General features: G+C 47.1%; 1 protein-coding gene and 1 pseudogene across 1 annotated transcript; both read right to left on the bottom strand.

Moving 5' to 3' along the window:
- Positions 1 to 224: 224 nt before the first annotated feature.
- Positions 225 to 19,008, bottom strand: LOC141581131 (uncharacterized). The gene is given in 7 exon segments (XM_074385580.1): positions 225 to 3,930; positions 3,932 to 5,168; positions 5,224 to 5,270; positions 5,272 to 5,752; positions 9,888 to 10,014; positions 14,577 to 14,658; positions 16,508 to 19,008. Coding segments are annotated over 6 exon segments (1,944 nt in total). The 5' UTR covers positions 14,592 to 14,658; positions 16,508 to 19,008; the 3' UTR covers positions 225 to 3,893.
- A 119-nt stretch (positions 19,009 to 19,127) lies between these two features.
- Positions 19,128 to 22,539, bottom strand: LOC141581128 (prohibitin-2 pseudogene; annotated as a pseudogene).
- Between the last annotated feature and the right edge of the window lie 1,773 nt (positions 22,540 to 24,312).

The raw sequence follows: 24,312 nt of genomic DNA, 5'->3' as shown, positions 1-24,312 counted from the left end.
AAACCCATGTAAGGAGCTGAGTAAAAGACTGAAGACAACAATTCTCTGGAGAAAAATAAAATGGAAATTGGAGTTGATATTGCCTATTAAGTGTATCTGTGCCATATAGGGTGGGGATTTTGTATGTGTTAGACCAAGTGTGAAATAACTAGTATTTTCATGGGGAAAAAAGCTTATTTATGTAATCAAATTTTTTTTTTTGTTGGGGGAGAGGGGTGAGGGATGGAGTCTAGCTCTGTTGCCCAGGCTGGAATGCAGTGGTGCTATCTCAGCTCATTGCAACCTCTGCCTCCTGGGTTCAAGCGATTCTCCTGCCTCGGCTTTCCTCTCAGCTCATTGCAACCTCTGCCTCCTGGGTTCAAGCGATTCTCCTGCCTCGGCTTTCCAAGTAGCTAGTATTAGAGACATGTGCCACCATACCCAGCTAATTTTTGTATTTTTAGTAGAGATGGGGTTTTATTATATTGGCCAGGCTGGTCTGGAACTCCTGACCTCAGATAATTAACCCCTTAGGCCTCCCAAAGGGCTCGGATTACAGATGTGAGCCATCATGCCTGGGTATTCATTTAAATTGAACCTTGTTTGCAGTAATGTTCTTGGCCGCACAACTTGCATAGCTGTGTGAAATAAAAAGTTTAGGCATAAAAAAAAAAAAAAGGATTTTAGGGGAGGGTTCTCATTATTTTACACACTTACGTTAACTCAATGCAGGTTTATTATCCTAGCAACTTGTAATCACATTCTGATAACGTTAAAAGGCCTAAATATCGGAGAAATCACTTAAAACATCCATCCCTTTTATGTCTTAATTTAACAAATAGGTTTTATCTTTGGTCACTTTTAATATCACTAATTTTTCTCTTTTTTTCCTTTTTATTTTTTGAGACAGAGTTTAGCTCTTTAGTTCAGGCTGGAGTGGAGGGGCGTGATCTCGGCTCACTGCAACCTCTGTCTCCTAGGTCCCAGTTTAAGTAATTCTCCTGCCTCAGCCTCCTGACTACCTGGAATTACAGGCACACACCACCATGCCCGCTAATTTTTGTATTTTTAGTACAGACAGGTTTCCACCATGTCGGCCAGGCCTGTCTTGAACTCCTGAACTCTTGATCCACCCACCTCAGCCACCCAAAGTGCTGGGATTAAAGGTGTGAGACATCAGGCCAGGCCTTATCTTTAGCCATTTCGGTATTTTATGTGTTATGTACCTGTCTATAATCCCTCTAAACATATACAAAAAGCCACAAATAGCTTCTCTTCTCATAAAGGATGCCAGCGTTGTGTCTAATTATCAAAAAATAATCCTGCTACTCTTTTCCTACCATTAAGCAAAATACAATTTCGTACCCTCTCAGTGTGTAATTTTAATTAGCAAATAGCAATAGCGAACTTTATTTGTGATATCAGCGTCCATTTACCAGCCTCTAAGCTTCTAAACTTTTTACAAACTGTGCCTGTGAAATTTGTCTATTGTTATCTCTAAGCCCTTGCTTCAGGCCGCTACTGTGTTTACAAATGGTTCAAAACTACAATAAAAAACAGCTATGCGGCCTGGCGCGGTGGCTCAAGCCTGTAATCCCAGCACTTTGGGAGGCCGAGGCGGGTGGATCACGAGGTCGATAGATCGAGACCATCCTGGTCAACATGGTGAAACCCCGTCTCTACTAAAGATACAAAAAATTAGCTGGGCATGGTGGCGCGTGCCTGTAATCCCAGCTACTCAGGAGGCTGAGACAGGAGAATTGCCTGAACCCAGGAGGCGGAGGTTGTGGTGAGCCGAGATCGCGCCATTGCACTCCAGCCTGGGTAACAAGAGCGAAACTCCATCTCAAAAAAAAAAAAAAAAAACAGCTATGCGGCAAAATGTCATGCAAAATGAGCAACACAAAATCCAAAACCATTTTAAAACTATGCAACAAGCAAAGTTGAGTACACTAATAATTGCCTTACAAACCTTTCCTCACGAAAACATAGTAATTCTGCTTATGCAGTATGTAGTATTACTCATTTAAATCTTGCACGTGTCGGCCAGGTGCGGTGTCTCATGCCTGTAATCCTAGCACTTTCGGAGCCCGAGGTGGGCGGATCATGAGGTCAAGACATCAAGACCATCCTGTCCAACATGGTGAAACCCCGTCTCTCCTAAAACTACAAAAATTATCTGGTCATGGTGGCCGGTACTTGTAGGCCCAACTACTCAGAAGGCTGAAACAGGAGAATTGCTTGAACTAGGGAGGCAGGGGTTGCAGTGAGCTGAGACTGCACCATGCACTTTTGGCTGGTGACAGAGGGAGACTCCGCCTCAATGAAAAAAAAAATCAAAATTTTGCACATGTTGTTCCTGGAATTTCTCCTGACAAGAAACCCAAACGGCACTCAGAGTGTCAGAGGACCACAGTTTATTACACCAGCGGGCCCAGACAGGTGAGCACCCAAAAGTCTGGACCGGGCCTGAGTCGGTACACAGTTCTTTTTTGTTTTTGTTTTGAGACGGAGTTTCACTCTTGTTACCCAGGCTGGAGTGCAATGGCGCCATCTCGGCTCACCGCAACCTCCACCTCCTGGGTTCAGGCAATTCTCCTGCCTCACCCTCCTGAGTAGCTGGGATTACAGGCACGCGCCACCATGCCCAGCTAATTTTTTTTTTTTTTGTATTTTTAGTAGAGACGGGGTTTCACCACGTTGACCAGGATGGTCTCAATCTCTTGACCTCGTGATCCACCCGCCTCGGCCTCCCAAAGTGCTGGGATTACAGGCTCGAGCCACCGCGCCGGGCTGGTACACAGTTCTTATAGGTTAGGGGCAAGGGGAGTAACTCACGGTTTTCAGGCAATGTAGCAATTGTGCAGGGGGCTGTTTCGCTCGTAAGCAGGAAGCAGAGGTACAGAAGCACAAAGGCAGATGAGGAAGCGGAGGCAGCTACTTTAAACATTTAGGAAACATTCCTCACGGGCCTTTCCCACACCCTTCCATCTCATCCACCCCTTTGATGCTCTTTATGTTACATGTGGAGCATCACCTTTTACAAATCAACATCTGTGCTCAGGGGCTTGTACCCCCAAAGGGCTAGCAAGTGGGCCGTTGTCTGACAACCACGGGTTCCGTGAAGCACTGGAGTATGTAAATTACTCAGGGACCAAAGGTAAGGGCCAGGAAGATTACTAGTAAAGGCCCAAGGAGGGGAAGAGCCCAGTGGATCCAGGTTCCGAGCCCTGGGAAGCTCCAGCTGCTGACTGTGTGCCGCCTTTCAATGCGGTCCCTTAGCTCTTTAACTTCCTGTTACTACTCCTGACTGATTGACACAGTAGCAACAGCCTTCCTGCAGAAGAGGCAGGTAACTCCCTTCTGAGCTGGAAGCCCAAGGCTCTGCAATTTTATAGGACTACTGTGGCTGGGGAATTTAACTGGTTCTGGAGGGAGGCTAGGGAATTGGCCACCCTTTCCATGTCATCATTGAGTTCCCGGGACAGTTTATGACAGAAATGGGCTGCAGTGCTGATGCCTCCTATGCCGGTGCCTATCCCAGCTGCTGTGCCAGTTCCTACTAAGAGCGGAAGTAACACAGCTCATTTGGACCAGTAGTAGTGAGGATTTAGAACTATTTTAATTTCTTGGTCCATGGAAACTGAGATTTCTGGGGTTAGGAATGCCTGGATAAACACTCCCCTCCAGTTTCCACCTAAATAGACATTTGTCTACCTGCTGCAGAGGAAGATGCTGGGGATGGCACACTGGGGTCTTCACATTGGAGAGGGGGATAGTTGTTGCACAAGGCAGGCATGAGAGGTTGTCAATTACAGGTGATGAATTACTACTGACGGTCTTGGACACTCATTACAGTTGTAAGGATGGTCTCCAGTGTGAATTCTAGTATTTTGTGCCGGTTATGAATCATGCTAGAAAGCCTTGTCACAAAGCTTACATTTGTAAGGTCTCTCCAGTATGCAGTCTACTATGGTATGTAAGGTGTGACTTTCGAATGAAGGTCTTGCCACACTCATTACACTTGTAAGGTTTCCCTCCAGTATGAAGTCTACGATGGTACACAAGATATGACATCTGATGGAAGGTCTTGCCACACTCATGACACTTGTAAGGTTTCTCTCCAGTATGAACTCTACTACGATGGTATGTAAGGGATGCCATCTGATGGAATTTCTTGCCACACTCATGACACTTATAAGGTGTCTCTCCCGTATGAAGTCTACGATGGCACGTAAGAGATGACGTATGACTGAAGGTCTTGTCACACTCATTACACTTGTAAGGTTTCTCTCCAGTGTGAATTCTAGTATGTTTTGCCAGGTATGAATTACATGCAAAAGCCTTATCACAAACCGTACATTTGTATGGTTTCTCTCCAGTATGGATTATCTTATGCATTTCAAGGTGTGATTTGCGAGTGAAACCTTTGTCACATTTTTCACATTTGTATGGTGTCTCTCCAGTATGAAGTCTATGATGGCATGTAAGGGATGACTTCTGATTGAAGGTCTTGCCACACTCATGACACTTGTAAGGTTTCTCTCCAGTATGAAGTCTATGATGGCAGGTAAGGGATGACACCTGACTGAAGGTCTTGCCACACTCGTGACACTTGTAAGGTTTCTCTCCTATATGAAGTCTACAATGGCATGTAAGAGATGACATTTCATGGTAGGTCTTGACACACTCATTATACTTGTAAGGTTTCTCTCCACAATGAAATCTACGATGGCACGTAAGGGATGACTTTCGACTAAAGGATTTGCCACAGTCATTACACTTGTAAGGTTTCTCTCCAGTATGACGTCTATGATGGTATGTAAGATATGATACCTTATTAAATGTCTTGCCACACTCATGACACTTGTAAGGTTTCTCTCCAGTATGAAGTCTAAGATGGCATGTAAGGGATGACATCTGAGTGAAGTTCTTGCCACACTCCTTACACTTGTAAGGTTTCTCTCCAGTATGAACTCTGCGATGGCGCAGGACGCATGACATGTGACTGAAGGTCTTGCCACACTCATTACACTTGTAAGGTTTCTCACCAGTGTGACATCTACGATGGCTTTCAAGACATCGCCTGTCATTAAAGACCTTGCCACACACATCACATACATATTGTTTCTTTCCTAAATGTTTTATCTGTTTCCTTAAGAATGAGCTGCAATTGAGGCTGCAATTGGCTGAAAAGAAAAAAAAAAATAAATGAATAAAAAATAAATGAAAAGAATGAGCTACAATTAAAGCCTTTCCCACTCTCATGACATTGTAAAGATTTTTCTCTCGTGTACTTCCTGTTTCTGTGTAAGTAATGAAGAATGGAGGAAATTACTGTCATGGTTATTAGAAATATGGGTTTTGGCTATACAAAAAATTATTTGGGATGTTGAAACTAAAGAAGCATCATCGACAGACTTCTCAACTTGATTACCAACATTCCCTGCAGTCTGAAATATGTGAAGTTTAGGAAGATGGGAATGAAAGATTACTCCAAGTTCACCTTTAACAGGCTTCTTTCCAGCATGCCTTTCATATTGGTCTGTACTACCACTCAGCCTTTTTATTTTTGTCCTGGGTGCTTCATGGTTATTTCTTTCATCTTCCTGCCACTGAAACTCAAAGTCATGAATATTTTTCTCAATTTCCTGGAAGGAAAAACCCCAATGTGAGGACTTGCATCTCTTTCCAATGTCCCTGTGTGGAACACTTCCTGTATTGCCTTGCCCTGTTGATGAGAACTTCTTCGTTATGCATTTGGAAGAGACGTCTACAAAATATAAACTCCACGGCTCCTGGAGAAGACTAGTGCTTTTATTAAAAAAGACATTAAAGAGCTTGTTGCCTGTTCCTCTTTCCACCATGACAAAACACAGCAGGAAGATGCTTGGGCTAAATCACAAAGAAGACTCTTTGTGTCTTCTTTGTGCAACCAATTTGGCTGCACCTTGCTCTTGGATTTCTCACTTTCTAAATTCAAAATAAATAAATCTCTGTGTCTTAAGCTTCCCAGTTTAACCTATTTTTTTTTTTTTTTTTTGAGACTGAGTCATGCTCTATCACCCAGACTGGAGTGTAATGGTGTGATTCTCCTGCCTAAAGTTCTCCTGCTGGAGACTCCCGATCAGCTGGGACTACAGCCTGGCTGAGACACAAAGAGACAATGTGAGTGAGTGTGTGTGTGTGTGGGTGTGCAAGTAGCTAAGACTATACAGCCTAAGTGTGTGTGTGTTTGTGTGCGCATACAAGTGTAAGGGGGTGTGTGTGTATCAGACTCTCACTCCATCATCCAGGGTGGAGTACGGTGGTATGATCTAGGCTGACTGCAACCTTCACCTCCTGGGATCCAATAGTTCTTTGGCCTCAGCCTACCAAGTAGCTGGGATTACAAGTTCATCCCACCACACTAAGCTAATTTCTGTAGTTTTAGCAGAAATGGTGTTTGACCATGTTGGCAAGGTGGGTCTCAAACTCCTAACCACAGGTTATCTGCCCATCTTGGCCTACCAAAGCACTAGGATTGCAGGTGTGAGCCAACATACCCAGTCAATTTTTTTGTATTTAGTAGATTCAAGGTTTTAGCATGTTGGCCCGACTGGACTCAAACTCTTGACCTTAAGCGATCCAACCATCTTGGCCTTCGAAAGTGCTGGGAACAGAGGCACGAGCCACTGCCGCCAGCCAGTCAAAGCTATTTCTGACATGACAGTGAAATGACTGAGATAGAGAAATGGGCATCTCATCATCAACATCATCGAAGGCTGACAAATCTTATTAAACAAAGAAAGTTTAGAATCTGGCCCGGCGTGGTGGCTCAAGCCTGTAATCCCAGCACTTTGGGAGGCCGAGGCGGGTGGATCACGAGGTCGAGAGATCGAGAACAACCTGGTCAACATGGTGAAACCCCATCTCTACTAAAAAAATACAAAAAAAAATTAGCTGGGCATGGTGGCACGTGCCTGTAATCCCAGCTACTCAGGAGGCTGAGGCAGGAGAATTGCCTGAACCCAGGAGGCGGAGGTTGCGGTGAGCCGAGATCGCGCCATTGCACTCTAGCCTGGGTAACAAGAGCGAAACTCTGTCTGAAAAAAATAAAAATAAAAATAAAAATAAAAATAAAATAAAAAATAAAAAAAAGAAAGTTTAGAATCTGTACTATAAAACTTTCAATATGTGAAGACATCTAATTCACTTGTTTTTAAAACCTGGAGGCAGCCAGGCGTCCTGGTTCACACCTGTAATCCCAACACTTTGAAAGGCCCAGGAGGGTGGATCGCCTGAGGTCGGGAGTTGAAAAGCAGCCTGACCAACAAGGAGAAACCACATCTCTACTAAAAATGCAAAATCAGCCAGGTGTGGTGGTGCATGGCTGTAATCCCAACTACTTGGAAGCCTCAGGCATGAGAATTAATTGAACCTCAGGGGCGGAGATTGCAGTGAGCAAAGATTGTGCCACTGCACTCCAGCCTGGGCAACAACAGGAAAACTCTATCTCAAAAAGAACGTGGAGACAAACTACTGCTTATCAAATAAGGACAGCAGGCCCACAGTATTCATGTACTTGACCCAATTTATACATTCGGTAACTAAGGGACAAAACTTGACCCTGGGCCTGAAGGAGGATCCCATGACACATTCTTTTTTTTTTTTTTTTTTTTTTTGAGACGGAGTTTCGCTCTCGTTACCCAGGCTGGAGTGCAATGGCGCGATCTCAGCTCACCGCAACCTCCGCCTCCTGGGCTCAGGCAATTCTCCTGCCTCAGCCTCCTGAGTAGATGGGATTACAGGCACGCGCCACCATGCCCAGCTAATTTTTTGTATTTTTAGTAGAGATGGGGTTTCACCTTGTTGACCAGGATGGTCTCGATCTCTCGACCTCGTGATCCACCCGCCTCGGCCTCCCAAAGTGCTGGGATTACAGGCTTGAGCCACCGCGCCCGGCCTTCCCATGACACATTCTTAAGCACAACAGTCACCCAGGCAGTACAGAAAATGACCAGTCACGGAAAATACAAGGAGACAGGAAGAAATACATCAAGGCGGATACAAGGGCTGAGCTGTGCCATGGACAGTGATGTTCAGCCACCGCTCATGGAGAATGTGCTGAGTCATCATGCCCTGTACACACTGATTCAGGCAGCCTCCTATAATTACATCCAATGGATGTATAAGGTCTTGACTTACTCAATGAGAGTCATATTGGAGGGGAGGGGTTCTTGTGGAAATTGGGGTGTTCACCATTAGAAATCAACAGGCTGGAGAGCAGGAGCACTTTGCATCCAGATCATTGTAGCATGTGAGGCAAGGCCAGGAAAGGAAGGACAACGGTGGGGGCAGAAGTAATGGGCATGCAGGAGTGAACTGTGTGCACGCTCGTCTGTGGGAATATAATCCCACCAGCATAGACGAAATTTTGAGCTTGGAGGGAAGTGGAACTAATTTAGCAAACGGTAAAATGTTGACCCAAGGATCAATATACAAATTAGAATATAGACAGGGGACAAGAATGAAAGAGAGCCAAAGAAGCAGCAGTATGGCAACATGAGGGGAAGGCAGTTTTATATCTCTGAAGTTAAACGGCCTGTGATTTCCAGTTTCAGGCCTATACACAACAAAACCCCCATGTAGATTCCAGACTTCCATACACACATGAAAAAATGAGTAAACTCCATGAAATAGAGTACAGCAATGTAGGATACTGTGGGGGTGATGAATCATGGCCTGGCTGAGTAGCTAGAGATGTGTTTGTGAAAACAGGTCCAGGCCACTCGTGGTCTATTCTAGCCTGTAATCCCAGCACTTTAGGTGGTCAAACCCCGTTTCTAGTACAGAAATACAAAACATCAGCCAGGTGTGGTAGCGTGTGCCTGTAATCCCAGCTGTTTAGGAGGTTGAGGCAGGAGAATTGCTGGAACCTGAAAAGCAGAGGTTTCAGTGAGCCAAGATTATGCCACTGCACTACAGCCGGGGTGTCAGAGCAAGACTCCATCTCAAAAAAAAAAAAAAAAAAAAAAAAGAAAGAAAGAAGCGGAGCCCAATGGAAATTGTTGCCTATGCATGTGATTGGTTATATTAGTGAAGAAAAACAATAATGCGTTGACTAAAATATTTGCCAAATGAAAATCCAAGGGTAAATCTCGTTCCTTATATAAAAATAATGGTGTCTCATTTCCTGGATCCTATATTATTTGAAATCGTATCTCTAGATTTTAAACACAGTTTCTGGAATAAATGAGAGATGAAAAGCAGAAGTGACAGACTAGCAAAGGCCAGGCCCTCACATCCTCATAAAGACATCAACTCAACCCAATGCTTCATCAAAAATACGTTCATAGGCTGGGTGTGGTGGCTCAGGCCTGTAATCCCAGTACTCTGAGAGGCAGAGGTTGATGAATCATGAGGTCAGGAAGTCGAGACCAGCCTGGCCAACATAACGAAACCCTGTCTCTACTAAAAATACAAAAATTAGCTGGGCATGGTGGTGAGCATCTGTAGTCCCAGATACTCGGAAGACTGAGGCAGGAGAATTGCTTGAACCTGGGAGGCGGAGGTTGCAGTGAGCCAAGACTGCACCACTGCACTCCAGCCTGGCACCTGGAGACAGAGTGAGACTCTGTCTCAAAAAAAATAAAAAAGTAGCCATGTGTGGTATTACATGCCTATAATATAATGCCAGCTACTTAGGAGGCTGAGGCAGGAGGATCACTTCAACCAGGGAGGCAGAGGCTGCAGTGTGCTGCTATCACACGATTGGACTCCAGGCTGGTCAGGAAGAGCAAAACTACATCTCAAAAAAAATAAAAAAGAGCATGGATAGGGCAAAATCACAACAAAGAATACAAAACCAGAAAAACCCAAGATAGACAAGGGCAGATTCCTCATGTATGGAGGGACATTTTCCTCACCCACAGACTTCAGGTTCCTGTAGTTCTCCGACATCACTTCCCTGTATAAAGCCCTCTGCTCAGGGGTCAGGCATTTCCACTCGGCCAAAGAGAATTCTACAGCCACATCGCTGAAAGTCAAGCGTCCCTAAAATGGAAAACACATTTCAATAAAACATGATGGAGGACTGAGTTATCACCTTCATACAAAATGAGAAAGAGAAATTAAGTATGCATTTCATCAGACTGTGTTGTGACAAACCTAAGGTAAGGAGTTTTTGATTGTTTTGTCTCTATAGTTGCATTTTACTGCACTTTTTCACGATTTTAATATCACCTAAGTCACTGTGGAGGTCTCGATTTTATGGACAAGAGTGTACGGCTGAGGACCCCACAGGGTCGTGGGGTGTCCCTTATGTTGTGCTGAGGAACAGCATCTGAGAAATAAAGAGATAGGACACAGAAGTACATGGAAAACGCAGCTGGGCTCAGGGCGGCCACGCCACCTATAAGCAGAGTCAGGCGAGGCCCCAAACATCCAGAAGCGTGTTTATTTATCGTGTATACGTTAGGGGGCATGGCAGTGAGTGAAATCATCTTTGAGGATAGTGATAGGGTTTTGAGAAATAAAACAAGGGGTCCACCCGCATTAGGACACCCAGGCTAGGAGGTAGACAGAGCACAGCAAGGGGTCCGTTCCCATTAGGTCACGGAGGCAAGCGCCTTGTGCAGTAAGGGGTCCACCCCCATTAGGTCATGGAGGCAGGGAGGTGGGCCGTGCGCAGTGAAGAAGGTGCAGTGTGCAATACCTCATCAATAGGCATGCTACTTCTAAGAAGATTTATAGGAGGATGCTTTAAGTCACACAGTGGTGACAGAGCGGTAAGGGTCTACCGCCGCCAGCTGGCAGCTTCCAATGAGTTCTATAAGAAAATGCTTTTGAGCAGCACAGTAACAAGAGCTGATAAAGTTCACAGTCACCAAGGTGCAACTGCCGGTCTGAGGGCAGCCTTCCACAAAAACTGGAGCAAGGTCCTACAACTCCTTTATCAGGAGGAGTGGCTCTCGCCCCAAGCCTGCCATACAGCGGGTATCTTTACCATACTGAATGCTGCCGCCTTGGCCACGGATTCTTGTCCTGGTATAACTGATCTTCCCTTAAATCATGCTCTGTACTGTGTCTACTCTAGGCATTCCTCTGATTGTCAACTAAGATATACTTACATAGGGAAGTAACTGAGTGGTAAGATATTCTTTAGGCACTCAATCTATAAACTAGCATATGATAATATATAGAGGATTATATAAAGAGAAATAACTTGAGTAGTGACATTATAAATTAAGATATTCTTCAAAAAAAAAAAAAGAAAAAAAAGATATTCTTCAAGGGCCAGGCGCGGTGGCTCAAGCCACTAATCCCAGCACTTTGGGAGGCCGAGGCGGGTGGATCACGAGGTCGAGAGATCGAGACCATCCTGGTCAACATGGTGAAACCCCGTCTCTACTAAAAATACAAAAAATTAGCTGGGCATGGTGGCACGTGCCTGTAGTCCCAGCTACTCAGGAGGCTGAGGCAGGAGAATTGCCTGAACCGAGGAGGTGGAGGTTGCGGTGAGCCGAGATCGCGCCATTGCACTCCAGCCTGGGTAACAAGAGCGAAACTTCGTCTCAAAAAAAAAAAAAAGATATTCTTAAAGTCCTGACTCTATAAACTATTACACAATTATATAAAGGATTATATATAAAAAATAACTGAGGAGTAATGCTATAAACTGAGATATTCTTCAGGCCTCTATTGTGCCAGGATTCTGCTTAGCTCTCCTTCCACAGTACCTATATGGGGAGGTACTCACAAATATGAAAAATATACAAAGAAGAAAACACAGAGCTGGGCTCCTGCATGTATTCCCAGCACTTCGGGAAGCCAAAGCGAGCAGATGATGAGATTAGGAGTTCAGGGCCACTGTGGCCAACATGGTGAAACCCAGTCTTTATTAAAAACACAAAATAAATAAATTTTTTTTTTTTCTTTTGAGATGGAGTTTCGCTCTTGTTACCCAGGCTGGAGTGCAATGGGGTGATCTCGGCTCACCGCAACCTCCACCTCCTGGGTTCAGGCAATTCTCCTGCCTCAGCCTCCTGAGTAGCTGGAATTACAGACACCCGCCATCATGCCAAGCTAATTTTTTGTATTTTTGGTAGAGACGGGGTTTCACTGTTGACCAGGATGGTCTCGATCTCTTGACCTCGTGATCCACCCGCCTCGGCCTACCAAAGTGCTGGGATTAGAGGCGTGAGCCACTGCACCCGGCCTATAAACAAACTTTTTTTTTTTTTTTTGAGACGGAGTTTCGCTCTTGTTGCCCAGGCTGGAGTGCAATGGCGCGATCTTGGCTCACCACAACCTCTGCCTCCTGGGTTCAGGCAATTCTCCTGCCTCAGCCTCCTGAGTAGCTGGGATTACAGGCACGCGCCACCATGCCCAGCTAACTTTTTTATCTTTTTAGTAGAGACGGGGTTTCACCATGTTGACCAGGATGGTCTCGATCTCTTTTTTTTTTTTTTTTTTTTTGAGACGGAGTTTCGCTCTTGTTACCCAGGCTGGAGTGCAATGGCGCGATCTCGGCTCACCGCAACCTCCGCCTCCTGGGCTCAGGCAATTCTCCTGCCTCAGCCTCCTGAGTAGCTGGGATTACAGGCACGCGCCACCACGCCCAGCTAGTTTTTTGTATTTTTAGTAGAGACGGGGTTTCACCATGTTGACCAGGATGGTCTCGATCTTTCGACCTCGTGATCCACCCGCCTCGGCCTCCCAAAGTGCTGGGATTACAGGCTTGAGCCACCGCGCCCGGCCGAATGGTCTCGATCTCTTGACCTTGTGATCCACCTGCCTCGGCCTCCCAAAGTGCTGGGATTACAGGCTTCAGCCACCGCGCCCGGCAACAAACTTTTTTAAAAAATACAAAAATAGGTCGATGTGGTGTCACGCGCCTCTAGTCTCAGCTACTCAGGAGGCTGAGGCAGAAGTATCATTTGAGCTCAGAAGGTTGAGCTTGAAGTGAGCCAAGGTCACAGCACTGCACTCCAGCTTGGGTGGCAGAACGAGACTAAAAATATATATATACAGAAATAATGGCCGCGTGTAGTGAGACACGCCTATCATTCTGGCTCTTTGAGAGGCCAAAGTAGAAATCACTTCAGCCCAGGAGTTGAGGCTGCTGTAAACATTAAATCCTGCCAGTGTACTCCACAACTAAGCCACAGAGCAACACCTTCTATTTATTGTTTTCGAGATGAAGTCTCAGTCACCCAGGCTGCAGTGCAGTGGCACAATCTCAGCTTACTGTAACCTCCACCTCCCATGTTCAAGTGATTCTCCTGCCTCAGCCTCCTGAGTACGTGAGATTATTCCAAGCGTGTGCCAGCACACCCTGTTAATTTTTGTATTTTTGGTAGAGATGAGCTTTCAACATGTTGGCCTGGCTGGTCTTGAACTCCAGAGGACAAGTGATCCACCTGCGCTGACCACCCAAAGTGCTGGGATTACAGGTGTCAGCCATCGCACTCAAACTAACATCCTGTCTCTTTTTTTTTTTTTTTTGAGACGGAGTTTCGCTCTTGTTACCCAGGCTGGAATGCAATGGCGCGATCTCGGCTCACCGCAACCTCCGCCTCCTGGGTTCAGGCAATTCTCCTGCCTCAGCCTCCTGAGTAGCTGGGATTACAGGCACGTGCCACCATGCCCAGCTAATTTTTTGTATTTTTAGTAGAGACGGGGTTTCACCATGTTGACCAGGATGGTCTCGATCTCTCGACCTCGTGATCCACCCGCCTCGGCCTCCCAAAGTGCTGGGATTACAAGCTTGAGCCACCGTGCCCGGCCTGTTTTTTATTTTTTAAGAGACAGGATGAGGCCGGGCGCGGTGGCTCAAGCTTGTAATCCCAGCACTTTGGGAGGCCGAGGCGGGTGGATCACGAGGTCGAGAGATCGAGACCATCCTGGTCAACATGGTGAAACCCCGTCTCTACTAAAAACACAAAAAATTAGCTGGGCATGGTGGCTCGTGCCTGTAATCCCAGCTACTCAGGAGGCTGAGGCAGGAGAATTGCCTGAACCCAGGAGCGGAGGTTGCGGTGAGCCGAGATCGCGCCATTGCACTCCAGCCTGGGTAACAAGAGCGAAACTCCGTCTCAGAAAAATAAATAAATAAAATGAAATAAAAAACAAAGTTTAGAGTCAGAGACGTGTTGATCTACTAGTGTGGCTTCCAATGCATTACCAAATCAGATACACAATATCTCCACTATTGGTCTCCTTTTCCAGAATTTACCAGATATCTGTGCACATGAACCCATGCTTTTCATATGTAGTTTCTCTGGTTCACAAACAGCTGATATCCAGATGTGGCCAATGAACAATCCAGCCTGCCCAGCAGCACTGACACCACAGGGCCCAACCCCCATGTCCATCCAGGTCTGGTGTCAGCCTTTTCCATGATTACGCCCAGTGGAGCCTCTTCCCGATTCATGTCACTGGGTCACAGGAGATAGAATCTCAGAGCAGACGACAGGAACTGAGGGAAGACATGGGTGAGTGTGAGCCAACAAGTCAGGCAGGATGCTTCAGGCTCAGAACACACTGGCTACTACAATACCTGGCATTTCAGAAAGGAGAGAGACAGATGAATCCACCGAGGAGTGTCACTTTACCTGAGGAAGAGCCATGCCTGGCTCCTTTTCTTGCCTCTTCTGAGCTGCTTCCTCACGTAATGTGAGCCTTTAGAAAATAATCCTGTATGTGAAAAATATAGGAGATTTCAGGTTAGCAACAACTCACTGCATTCTTGTCACAAACACACACGGGGGAGACCTCACCCTGTAGAAAGACGGGCCTCTGCTACTCACTGCACCAGAGATCATTCAGAGAGAAGAAAGCCTCACAGGAACACCTACAAGGGTATGTTTCACCCTGGTCTTCAGATCTCACTCCCCTCCTGGAGAAGCCCCACACCCCAGGCAGCAGTGGGGAGCTCGGCTGGACTGAGCTCCCCTTCAGGGCAGAGACCCTGCTCTGACCAAACCCCATTCAGAGAACAGCCCCTCCCCTCTCTGTGGATCACAGGCTGAGCTCAGCCTTCAGAAAAGGAGAACTCAGAGCCTTGACCCTCAGTGCTGCACACAGATTACTATCACCTGGGATACGAGGTATTTGTGTGTCACTTACCTGTGACCTGGAAGCCCCCTCCCTGCTTCAAGTCTTTTTGTCTTTGCTTCAAGGTTTCCCACCTGTCCAGACCAAACCAATGAACCTCTTCTGTATATTAACTGATGTCTCATGTCTCCATAAAATGTCTAAAATTAAGCTGTGCCACCACCACCTTGGGCACATGTCGCCAGGACTTCCTGAGGCTGTATCACAGGTCTGCCCTCAACCTTGGCAGAAGAATCTTTTTAAATTAAGTGAGATCTGTCTGAGGTTTTTCACAAAGGTTTCCACAGAGGTGATATCAGAACAAAGACCTAGGGAAGAAAGGCTGCTTGTCACTTGCAGCTGAGGGGCCTGAGTCCTAGGTGGACACAGCTCAAGTGAAGGCCCTGAGACAGCAGCAACCTCAGCCCCAGGAAAAGGAAAGCGCCCATGTGGCTGCAGCAGCAGGAGAGAGGACACAGTTAGAAGATGGGGTCAGAAAGGTCCTCTGGGCACAGATCTGTATGAACAAGGTCTTCAAACGTTTTTCTCCCACAACCCAAAAGAATTTTGGAAGTCGACTATTGTCACAGCTACTTGGGAGGCTGAGGCAGGAGATCGATTCAGTGAGCTCAGAATGCACAACAGCACTCCAGCCTGGGCGACAAGAGCAAAAGTCCATTTCAAAACAAAAGAAAGCAAAAAGGCCAGTGGCAGAGCTCAAGTCTGTTATCCAAGCACTTTGGGAAGCCAAGTCGGGTGAATCACCAGAGGTCAGGAGTTCCACTAAAACTACAAAATTAGCTTGTGGTGGTATGCACTTGTGATACCAGGTATTTGAGAGACTGAGGCAGGAGACTCATTTGAACCTCGGAGGCAGATGTTGCAGTGAGCTGACATAGCGGCACTGTATTCCATCCCGGGCAACGAACAAAAATCTTTTTTTTTCTTTTTTTTTTTTTGAGATGGCGTTTCGCTCTTGTTACCCAGGCTGGAGTGCAATGGCGCGATCTCGGCTCACCGCAACCTCCGCCTCCTGGGTTCAGGCAATTCTCCTGCCTCAGCCTCCTGAGTAGCTGGGATTACAGGCACGTACCACCATGCCCAGCTAATTTTTTGTATTTTTAGTAGAGATGGGGTTTCACCATGTTCACCAGGATGGTCTCGATCTCTCGACCTCGTGATCCACCCGCCTCGGCCTCCCAAAGTGCTGGGATTACAGGCTTGAGCCACTGTGCCTGGCCAAAACTCATTTTTAAAAAATAATTTATGTAGTGATGTATCTTCTCACTCCTTTCACGTATACATTTAATTTTCTCTTTATATTATAAATTAATTCCCATACTTAAAAAAGAGGATGTCAAGTTCAGCTAAGTCCCCGGAAGTACAGTCACTCTGATCTGAGACGTGGGGACTGCCAGGGAATATGGTTCGGGGTTTAGGAGTCACTTACCGACACATGAAGGTGGTGACGCCTGTGTGATGTTCTCACAGAAAGAAGAGACAAGTGGACACTGGATTGTAGTGCTCAGGGGAGAGGCCTGCAGGGGACGTGGAGCTGTATAGGTGGATGAAACCCATGAGATGAGAAGGTTCAAGGTGATTTGAGTCTAATCCCCCGTTTCAGTGCTTCTTGTGCCTCTTTTTTTTTTAAAAATTTTTGGAGGACTGGAATCCATTTATAATCTGGCTTAAAACTAAGCACTTAGCTGGGCGCGGTGGCTCAAGCCTGTAATCCTAGCACTTTGGGAGGCCGAGGCGGGCGGATCACGAGGTCGAGAGATCGAGACCATCCTGGTCAACAAGGTGAAACCTCGTCTCTACTAAAAATACAAAAAATTAGCTGGGCATGGTGGCACGTGCCTGTAATCCCAGCTACTCAGGAGGCTGAGGCAGGAGAATTGCCTGAACCCAGGAGGCGGAGGTTGCGGTGAGCCGAGACCGCGCCATTGCACTCCAGCCTGGGTGACGAGAGCGAAACTCCGTCTCAAAACAAACAAACAAACAAACAACAACAACAACAACAACAAAAACAAAAACAAAAACTAAGCACTAGCCAGGCACAGGGACTCAGGCCTGCAATTCCAACACTTTTGAAGGCTGATGTGGGTGAATCACAAGGTCGAGAGGTTGACACCATCTCAGCAAACTACTAAAAATACAAAAAATTAGCCAGGCATTCTGGTGGGTGACTACACTCTCAGCTACTTGGGAGGCTGAGAAAGGAGAACTGCTTGAACCCAGGACTGGAGGTTGTAGTGAGCTGAGATCACACCACTGCACTCCAGCCTGTGTGGCAGAGCAAGACTCTGTGCAAACAAAGAAAAGAAAAATATGAGCACTACCCTCTCCTAGCAAGGAAAAGCCACCCGACGTATTTTGTCCACCATTTCAGGGGCCAGTGTCACTCTGAGCTTTTCCGTTGTTCTTCCTTACTGCTCTGTTACAGGTGAACTCAGAGGCTCACTGCAGGAGACAGTTGACAAAATTCTCCTGAGAAGCTCTGAGGAGGGTAAGACGGAGGTGTGCCTGATTCCCATGTGATGGCCTGGAAGGGCCAATAGGCTGCCTTGGTCTTCCTCCTCTAGAAAATTCCAAGACCAGGCCGGCGCGGTGGCGCAAGCCTGTAATCCCAGCACTTTGGGAGGCCGAGGCGGGTGGATCACGAGGTCCAGAGATCGAGACCATCCTGGTCAACATGGTGAAACCCCGTCTCTACTAAAAATACAAAAAATTAGCTGGGCATGGTGGCGCGTGCCTGTAATCCCAGCTTCTCAGGAGGCTGAGGCAGGAGAATTGCCTGAACCCAGGAAGCGGAGGTTGCGGCCAGCCGAGATCGAGCCATTGCACTCCAGCCTGGGTAACAGGAGCAAACTTCAGTCTCAACGGGGAAAAAAAAAAAAAAAAAAAAGGAAAGGGAAACACTTGGGTTCGGGGTCTGGGGGCAGGGAATCTAAGGTGAACTTTCTAAAACTAGACCAAAAGAAAAACCCCATCTCCCCACACGGAGTAACAAAGGATCAAAGGCCACTCTCCCTGCAGCCCCGCCTTCCACCACCTCTCAGATGGAAAAGTAAAGAGCCCAGGAGTGGCCACAGCCAAGCACCGGCCACCCCTTCTGCATAGGGCACCCATCTGCTCTGGCCTCGGGCCAGTTCACCTCAGATTTTCATTGGCCAAAGACCAAATCTTTCTTCCAGATAAGGGGTAGACCCAGAGGAATTCAACAGAAACTATAACTCCCAAAACTCGGCACACGGGGCCCTAGAGACGCTCGCTTGGACCCACTCCCACCCAGTGAAGTGCTTCCTTGATTGAACAAATTCCTGCTTTTGCGGCTTTCTTCTTTTGTTACTTTGTGGGTTTTTTTCTTTGTTTCAATTCCATGTTCAACAGCCAAGAACCTGAACATCTCACACTCAAGGCTCCCTTCCCGTAAAACAGGAAGAAGATGGGGTAAGAGGACCTCCAGGAAGAGCACATTTTTCAAGGGTTGGAAATGGGGAGCAGCAGGGCCCGGCACGAGGAGGGAGGTTTGAGGGCGATGGTGCCTTAGGACGGGAGTGGGGTCTGCATGTTCCGAGGACCAGGCAGAAAACGAGCCTCCTCGGGACCAGGCTGCAGCGCTGCACTCAAAGGACCCACGACAGTGAGGCTGGGAGGCCCAGCATGGAAATCCAGCTGGCGGGTGAGGACATGAAACGGCGCGAGGCGAGCGAAGGGGAAAGGAAGGGTTTTCAGCAGGAAAATTCCCCTATAGGAAGTGTCTGCACGGCCCCACTGCAGAAAAACCGGTGAGGACGCGCCTCAGGGCGACTCACGCACTCTCACCCGGACGTCTCAATTTGCTCTGGGTTAACAGGGGATGGAATTTCCAGGTCTGTGGGGACCCCAAGTCCCCAATATAGCAGCACCAGATGCCTGGGAAGCGCAGACAGGAAAAGAAAGAGCAAAACTTACCCGCCGCCGTGGGACTTTCAGTGGACGCCATCCGCTTCCGGGTCCGGACCAATCAGCGCAGGACAGAAGCCAGACCGGGGCGGGACCCCCGAGGAGCTGGGCGGGGCCTGACCACGGCGGGGAGGGGACAAAAAGTGGTGGGTGGAGCCTGAGCGTGGCCGAGGCAGGGCGCTAAGGTGCAGCAGCGGGACTCGGGGGAGGAGATGCCTGTGCTGTGAGAAGTCCGGGGGACGCCGGGAAGGAGAAGGGGGCGGGGCCTGAGCTTCCCTCCATCTCGCTCTGGGCGCCTTTTTTCCGGGTTATGGGAAGGAAACCCGCCAGTGAGGCTGGAGCAGCTCAGCCGTCTGGGAAGTAGCACCTCCCTGAGAAGTCAAGGTGGAATCCAGGAAAATTCTTTGCTATTGAAATTAATTTTAGCCGGGCGTGGTGGCTCAAGCCTGTAATCCCAGCACTTTGGGAGGCCGAAGCGGGTGGATCACGAGGTCAAGATATCGAAACCATCCTGGTCAACGTGGTGAAACCCCGTAACTGCTAAAAATACAAAAAAATTAGCTGGGCATGGTGGCGCCTGCCTGTAATTCCAGCTACTCAGGAGGCTGAGGCAGAAGAATTGCCTGAACCCAGGAGGCAGAGGTTGCAGTGAGCCGAGATGGCGCCATTGCACTCCAGCCTGGGTAACAAGAGCGAAACTCCGTTTCAAAAAAAAAAAAAACAAAAAAGAGAAAAGAAATTAATTTTAGTTGGCCGTGCACGGTGGTGCATGCCTGCAATTTAGCACTCTGGGAGGCAGAGGCGGGCGAATCACGTGAGGTCAGGAGTTGGAAACCAACTTTGCGAGCATGGTGAAACTCCGTCTCTACTAAATATTCAAAAAAAAATTAGGCAAACGTAGTGTTACATGTCTCTAATCCCAGCTACTCGGGATGCTAAGGCGGGAAAATCCCCTGACCTTGGAAGGTGGAGGTTTTAGTTAGCTAACATAGCGCCACTGAACCCCAGCCTGGGCGACAGAGCGACTTGTCTCAACAACAACAAATTAGAAATAACTAAATATAGTGATTTCTCTATAGTGTAGATTTTGTGTTCAAAATAACACGTGATATTGATTATCTAGATCATGTAAAATACAGGAGCTGTGTACTCTCGGCTAAAGCTCAGCTGTGTGATGGCGACATCATCCAGGACAAGGCTGAAGTCCTCGGCCCTCAGGCATTGAACTTGGTCACCACACTCTTGACAGCCTCCTTGACAATGGATGGCAACACTGGTTCCTCATAGTCTAGCCCTAGGAGCTGGTACATGCAAGGAAGCTCCTGAGCACTGGATCAAGACAGCACTAGCAGGAAAATATTGACCATGTGCAGGTCTTTGGAGCCCGTGGGGAAGGAGATATTTTGAGATCTGACCCGAATGTCATAGATAATGGTGTCCTGGAACCAGAAAAGCCTGAAGTGAAGGACTTTGGCCAGGACAGTGTCCTGCTGCACTCCACGAATCCAACTGAAGAAGGTGGGCTCTCTGCCTACCTTCAACAGTGAACACAGATCTGTGGACACTGTACCCCATAGCACGGCCCCCAGCAGGAGCTTCAGTGTGCTGCCCATACCACATAGCATGACAGGTGGCCACCTACCAAGACCTTCAAGTTCTGGGTCATGTCTGATCTTGAGGCTGGCACCACCAGAGGTGAGAAGGGGGTGCCGGCCCACCTCTACCCCACTCCAGCTAAGGTACTGCACCCTTCACACAAGGGTTCAAGCCCATCATCAGGATGGTTTTTTTTCTTTTTTTTTTTGAGACGGAGTTTCGCTCGTTACCCAGGCTGGAGTGCAATGGCACAATCTCGGCTCACTGCAACCTCTGCCTCCTGGGTTCGGGCAATTCTCCTGCCTCAGCCTCCTGAGTAGCTGGGATTACAGGCATGCGCCACCATGCCCAGCTAATTTTTGTATTTTTAGTAGAGACGAGGTTTCGCCATGTTGACCAGGATGGTCTCGATCTCTTGACCTCGTGATCCACCCACCTCGGCCTCCCAAAGTGCTGGGATTACTGGCTTGAGCCACCGCACCCGGCCCAGGATGGTTCTTAAATAAGATCCCCAGTTAGCGAACATCTATACAATCAGGTGGCCACATCCCCTCCACACACTTCGCTGCTGAAGGGGAGCCTCCAGAAGGAAAGGAAAGTGGCTGAGGATGATTGTCTTCCTAACATGCAAGTTCCCACTTCCCACTTCCAGCATCCACCTTCCTGGCCTTGTCTTTGTTTCCCGGGAAAGTTGCCTGCTGACTCCTGGGTTTTATCCCAGAAAGCTCTGGATTTCTTGCTGCCCACAGAGGCCTGGGTCAGGAGAGTTACTACGATGCCATGGAGTGCACGTTTGGTCACTGGTAGTCTAGGCAGGTTGCCTCTTTTGGGGTTTGTGGTGATGGAAAGGAGGCCAAAAGGTGCACACCACGTCCCTGGGTGGCTGCAGACAGCTCCAGCCCACTCCTAGGAATCCTCCTCACCACGGTCATGTGCCTGAGGAACTGTGCCCAGAAAGTGGCCCGCTGCTTCTCTGTTGTTGCTTTTCCTATTCCTGCCTTTCCCTGTTACTCCTCGCATGTCTCAGGTAATAAGTAATTCCTTGTCTTCCCTATTCCCCTAGGAAAAGGGCTACAAACAGTCCATGTGAACTCCAACCTTATTAGCCTAAGGTGGGCAAAAAAGCACAAAGCAGCCTCAAGTGCAACGCTCTGGGGAAAAGCCCGCTAATTAGGGGCGCTCTCCCACAGCCATATGTTAAATGCTCAGTACGCTAAGGTACACAAGGTCTGCCAGCTGCTGTCATCTTCAAAAATCAACAAATACCAGTTTTCATCTGAATCCACTAGAGAATGGGACGATTTTGCTTTTCTTTCTTGGCCAGCAATCACTTCATCAATGATTTTGTTCTTTACCCAATCTTTTTTATTTTTATTTATTTTTTTTTTTGAGACGGAGTTTCGCTCTTGTTACCCAGGCTGGAGTGCAATGGCGCGATCTCGGCTCACCGCAACCTCCGCCTCCTGGGTTCAGGCAATTCTCCTGCCTCAGCCTCCTGAGTAGCTGGGATTACAGGCACGCGCCACCATGCCCAGCTAGTTTTTTGTATTTTTAGTAGAGACGGGGTTTCACCATATCGACCGGGATGGTCTCGAACTCTCGACCTCGTGATCCACCCGACTCGGCCTCCCAAAGTGCTAGGATTACAGGCTTGAGCCACCGCGCCCGGCTCTTTACCCAATCTTTACTGTAAGTATTCTTATTTTCAGACACTATCTCGCCCCGTCACCCACACTGAAGGGCAGTGGCATGATCACAGCTCACTGCAGCTCTGACCGCCCAGGCTCAAGCCATCCTCCCACCACAGACTCCACAGTAGCTGTGTCTGCAGCATGTGCCACCATGCCCAACTGTTTGTATTTCAGGTAGAGAAGGGGATTTCACCATGTTGCCCAGGCTGCCCTTGAATACCTGGGCTCACGTGACCCACATGTTTCAGCCTCTGAAAGTGCTGGGATTACAGGCCTGAGCCAGTGCATCTGCTCTCGTTGTAAATTTGATGTTTCTTCTTGTTTCAAGTTTAGCACAAATTGCACTGCTTTCACAGAGTCTCTTCTCAGACTCACAGATTTTCCTTCTGAGTGCCTCATAGTAGAGCCTGTTCAGACATGCTGTAACAAATTTATATCAGTTTAGGTGCCAAAGTGTGAAATTTAGGCACAATTGTCTCAATTTTTTTTTTTTTTTTTTTTTTTTTTTTTTTTTTTTAGTAGAGACAGGGCTTCTCCATGTTGGCCAGGATGTTCTTGATCTGCTGACCTCATGACCTGCCCGCCTCTGCCCTTCAAAGTGCTGACATTACAGAGGTGAGCCACCACGCCTGGCCATTACATATTTTTTATAAATTTCTTGAAGACCTCTTGTACTAAAAACCTGCATTTGAGAGGATATAAAAAGGATTGTGGATATTCAAGTGTCAGTGATTTCTGGGATGCAAGGATGGTTCAACATATTCAAGCAAATCAATGTGATACACCACTGGAACAGAATGGAAGATGAAAAACACATCAACTCAATAGATGGGAAAGAAGCAGTTCTCAAAATTCAACATCCAGTCATCATAGAAATTCTAAGCAAAAAAGACAGCGAAGAAAATTTCGCTCAATAATATAAAGACCATCCCGGCCGGGTGCAGTGGCTCAAGCCTGTAATCCCAGCACTTTGGGAGGCCGAGGCGGGTGGATCACAAGATCAAGAGATCGAGAACATCCTGGTCAACATGGTGAAACCCCGTCTCTACCAAAAAAAAATACAAAAAAATTAGCTGGGCATGGTGGCGCGTGCCTGTAATCCCAGCTACTCAGGAGGCTGAGGCAGGAGAATTGCCTGAACCCGGGAGGCGGAGGTTGCGGTGAGCCGAGATCGCGCCATTGCACTCCAGCCTGGGTAACAAGAGCGAAACTCCGTCTCAAAAAAAAAAAAAAAAAAAAAAGACCATTCCTTCAATGACCACAGCAGAGATAACCAATCAAAAAAAATGATGGAATGCATTTCCTGTAGAATCTCGCAGGATGCAAGAATGCTCTCACTCCTTCCTTTTAATAAATACTGTTGTCCTAGGCAGAGCAATTACATAGCGAAAGAAGTAAAACTCATCCAAATCAGAAATAAGTACAAATATATTTGTTTGGAGATGACATGATCTTCTCTGTAGAAAATTACAGAGTCAACCAAAATTCTACTGGAACTAAGAAACACATTCAGTGTATTTGCAGAATACACTAGCAGCACCGTATTCTGTTAGTTCAATTTTCTTACATCTACAATAAACAATTTTAAGAGAAAATTAAGGAAACATTTCCACTTGCTAGAGAACTTAAGAAATACTTAGGAATAAAGGTTAAAAGGTGAGAAGTTTCTACCCTGACATCTACACACACTGATCAAAATGATTAAAAACAGACACGCAACTCATGTTAATGGACTGGAAAAATACTGTGAAATGATTATATAAACGAACGTGATTTAGATTCAACACAATACCCATAAAACCCCGTAACAGTTTTTGTTAAATAAAAACAAAACAAAACAAAACAAAAAAAACAGGCTGGGAAAAGGGGATCACGTCTGTTGGACAGGCTGGTCCAAATCTCCTGACCTTAAGTGACCTAACCATCTTGGCCTCCCAAAGTGCTGGGATTACAGGCATGAGCCACCCTGCCTGGCTCTTCTTAACATAAACATTTTAATGTCAATTAATGCTTGAACTTA

Source organism: Saimiri boliviensis, chromosome 14 (genome assembly GCF_048565385.1).
Source record: "Saimiri boliviensis isolate mSaiBol1 chromosome 14, mSaiBol1.pri, whole genome shotgun sequence".
In the NCBI taxonomy this organism is placed as follows: Eukaryota; Metazoa; Chordata; class Mammalia; order Primates; family Cebidae; genus Saimiri; species Saimiri boliviensis.
The sequence above is the reverse complement of the archived record's forward strand: the minus strand, read 5'-3'. Positions and strand labels throughout refer to the sequence as shown.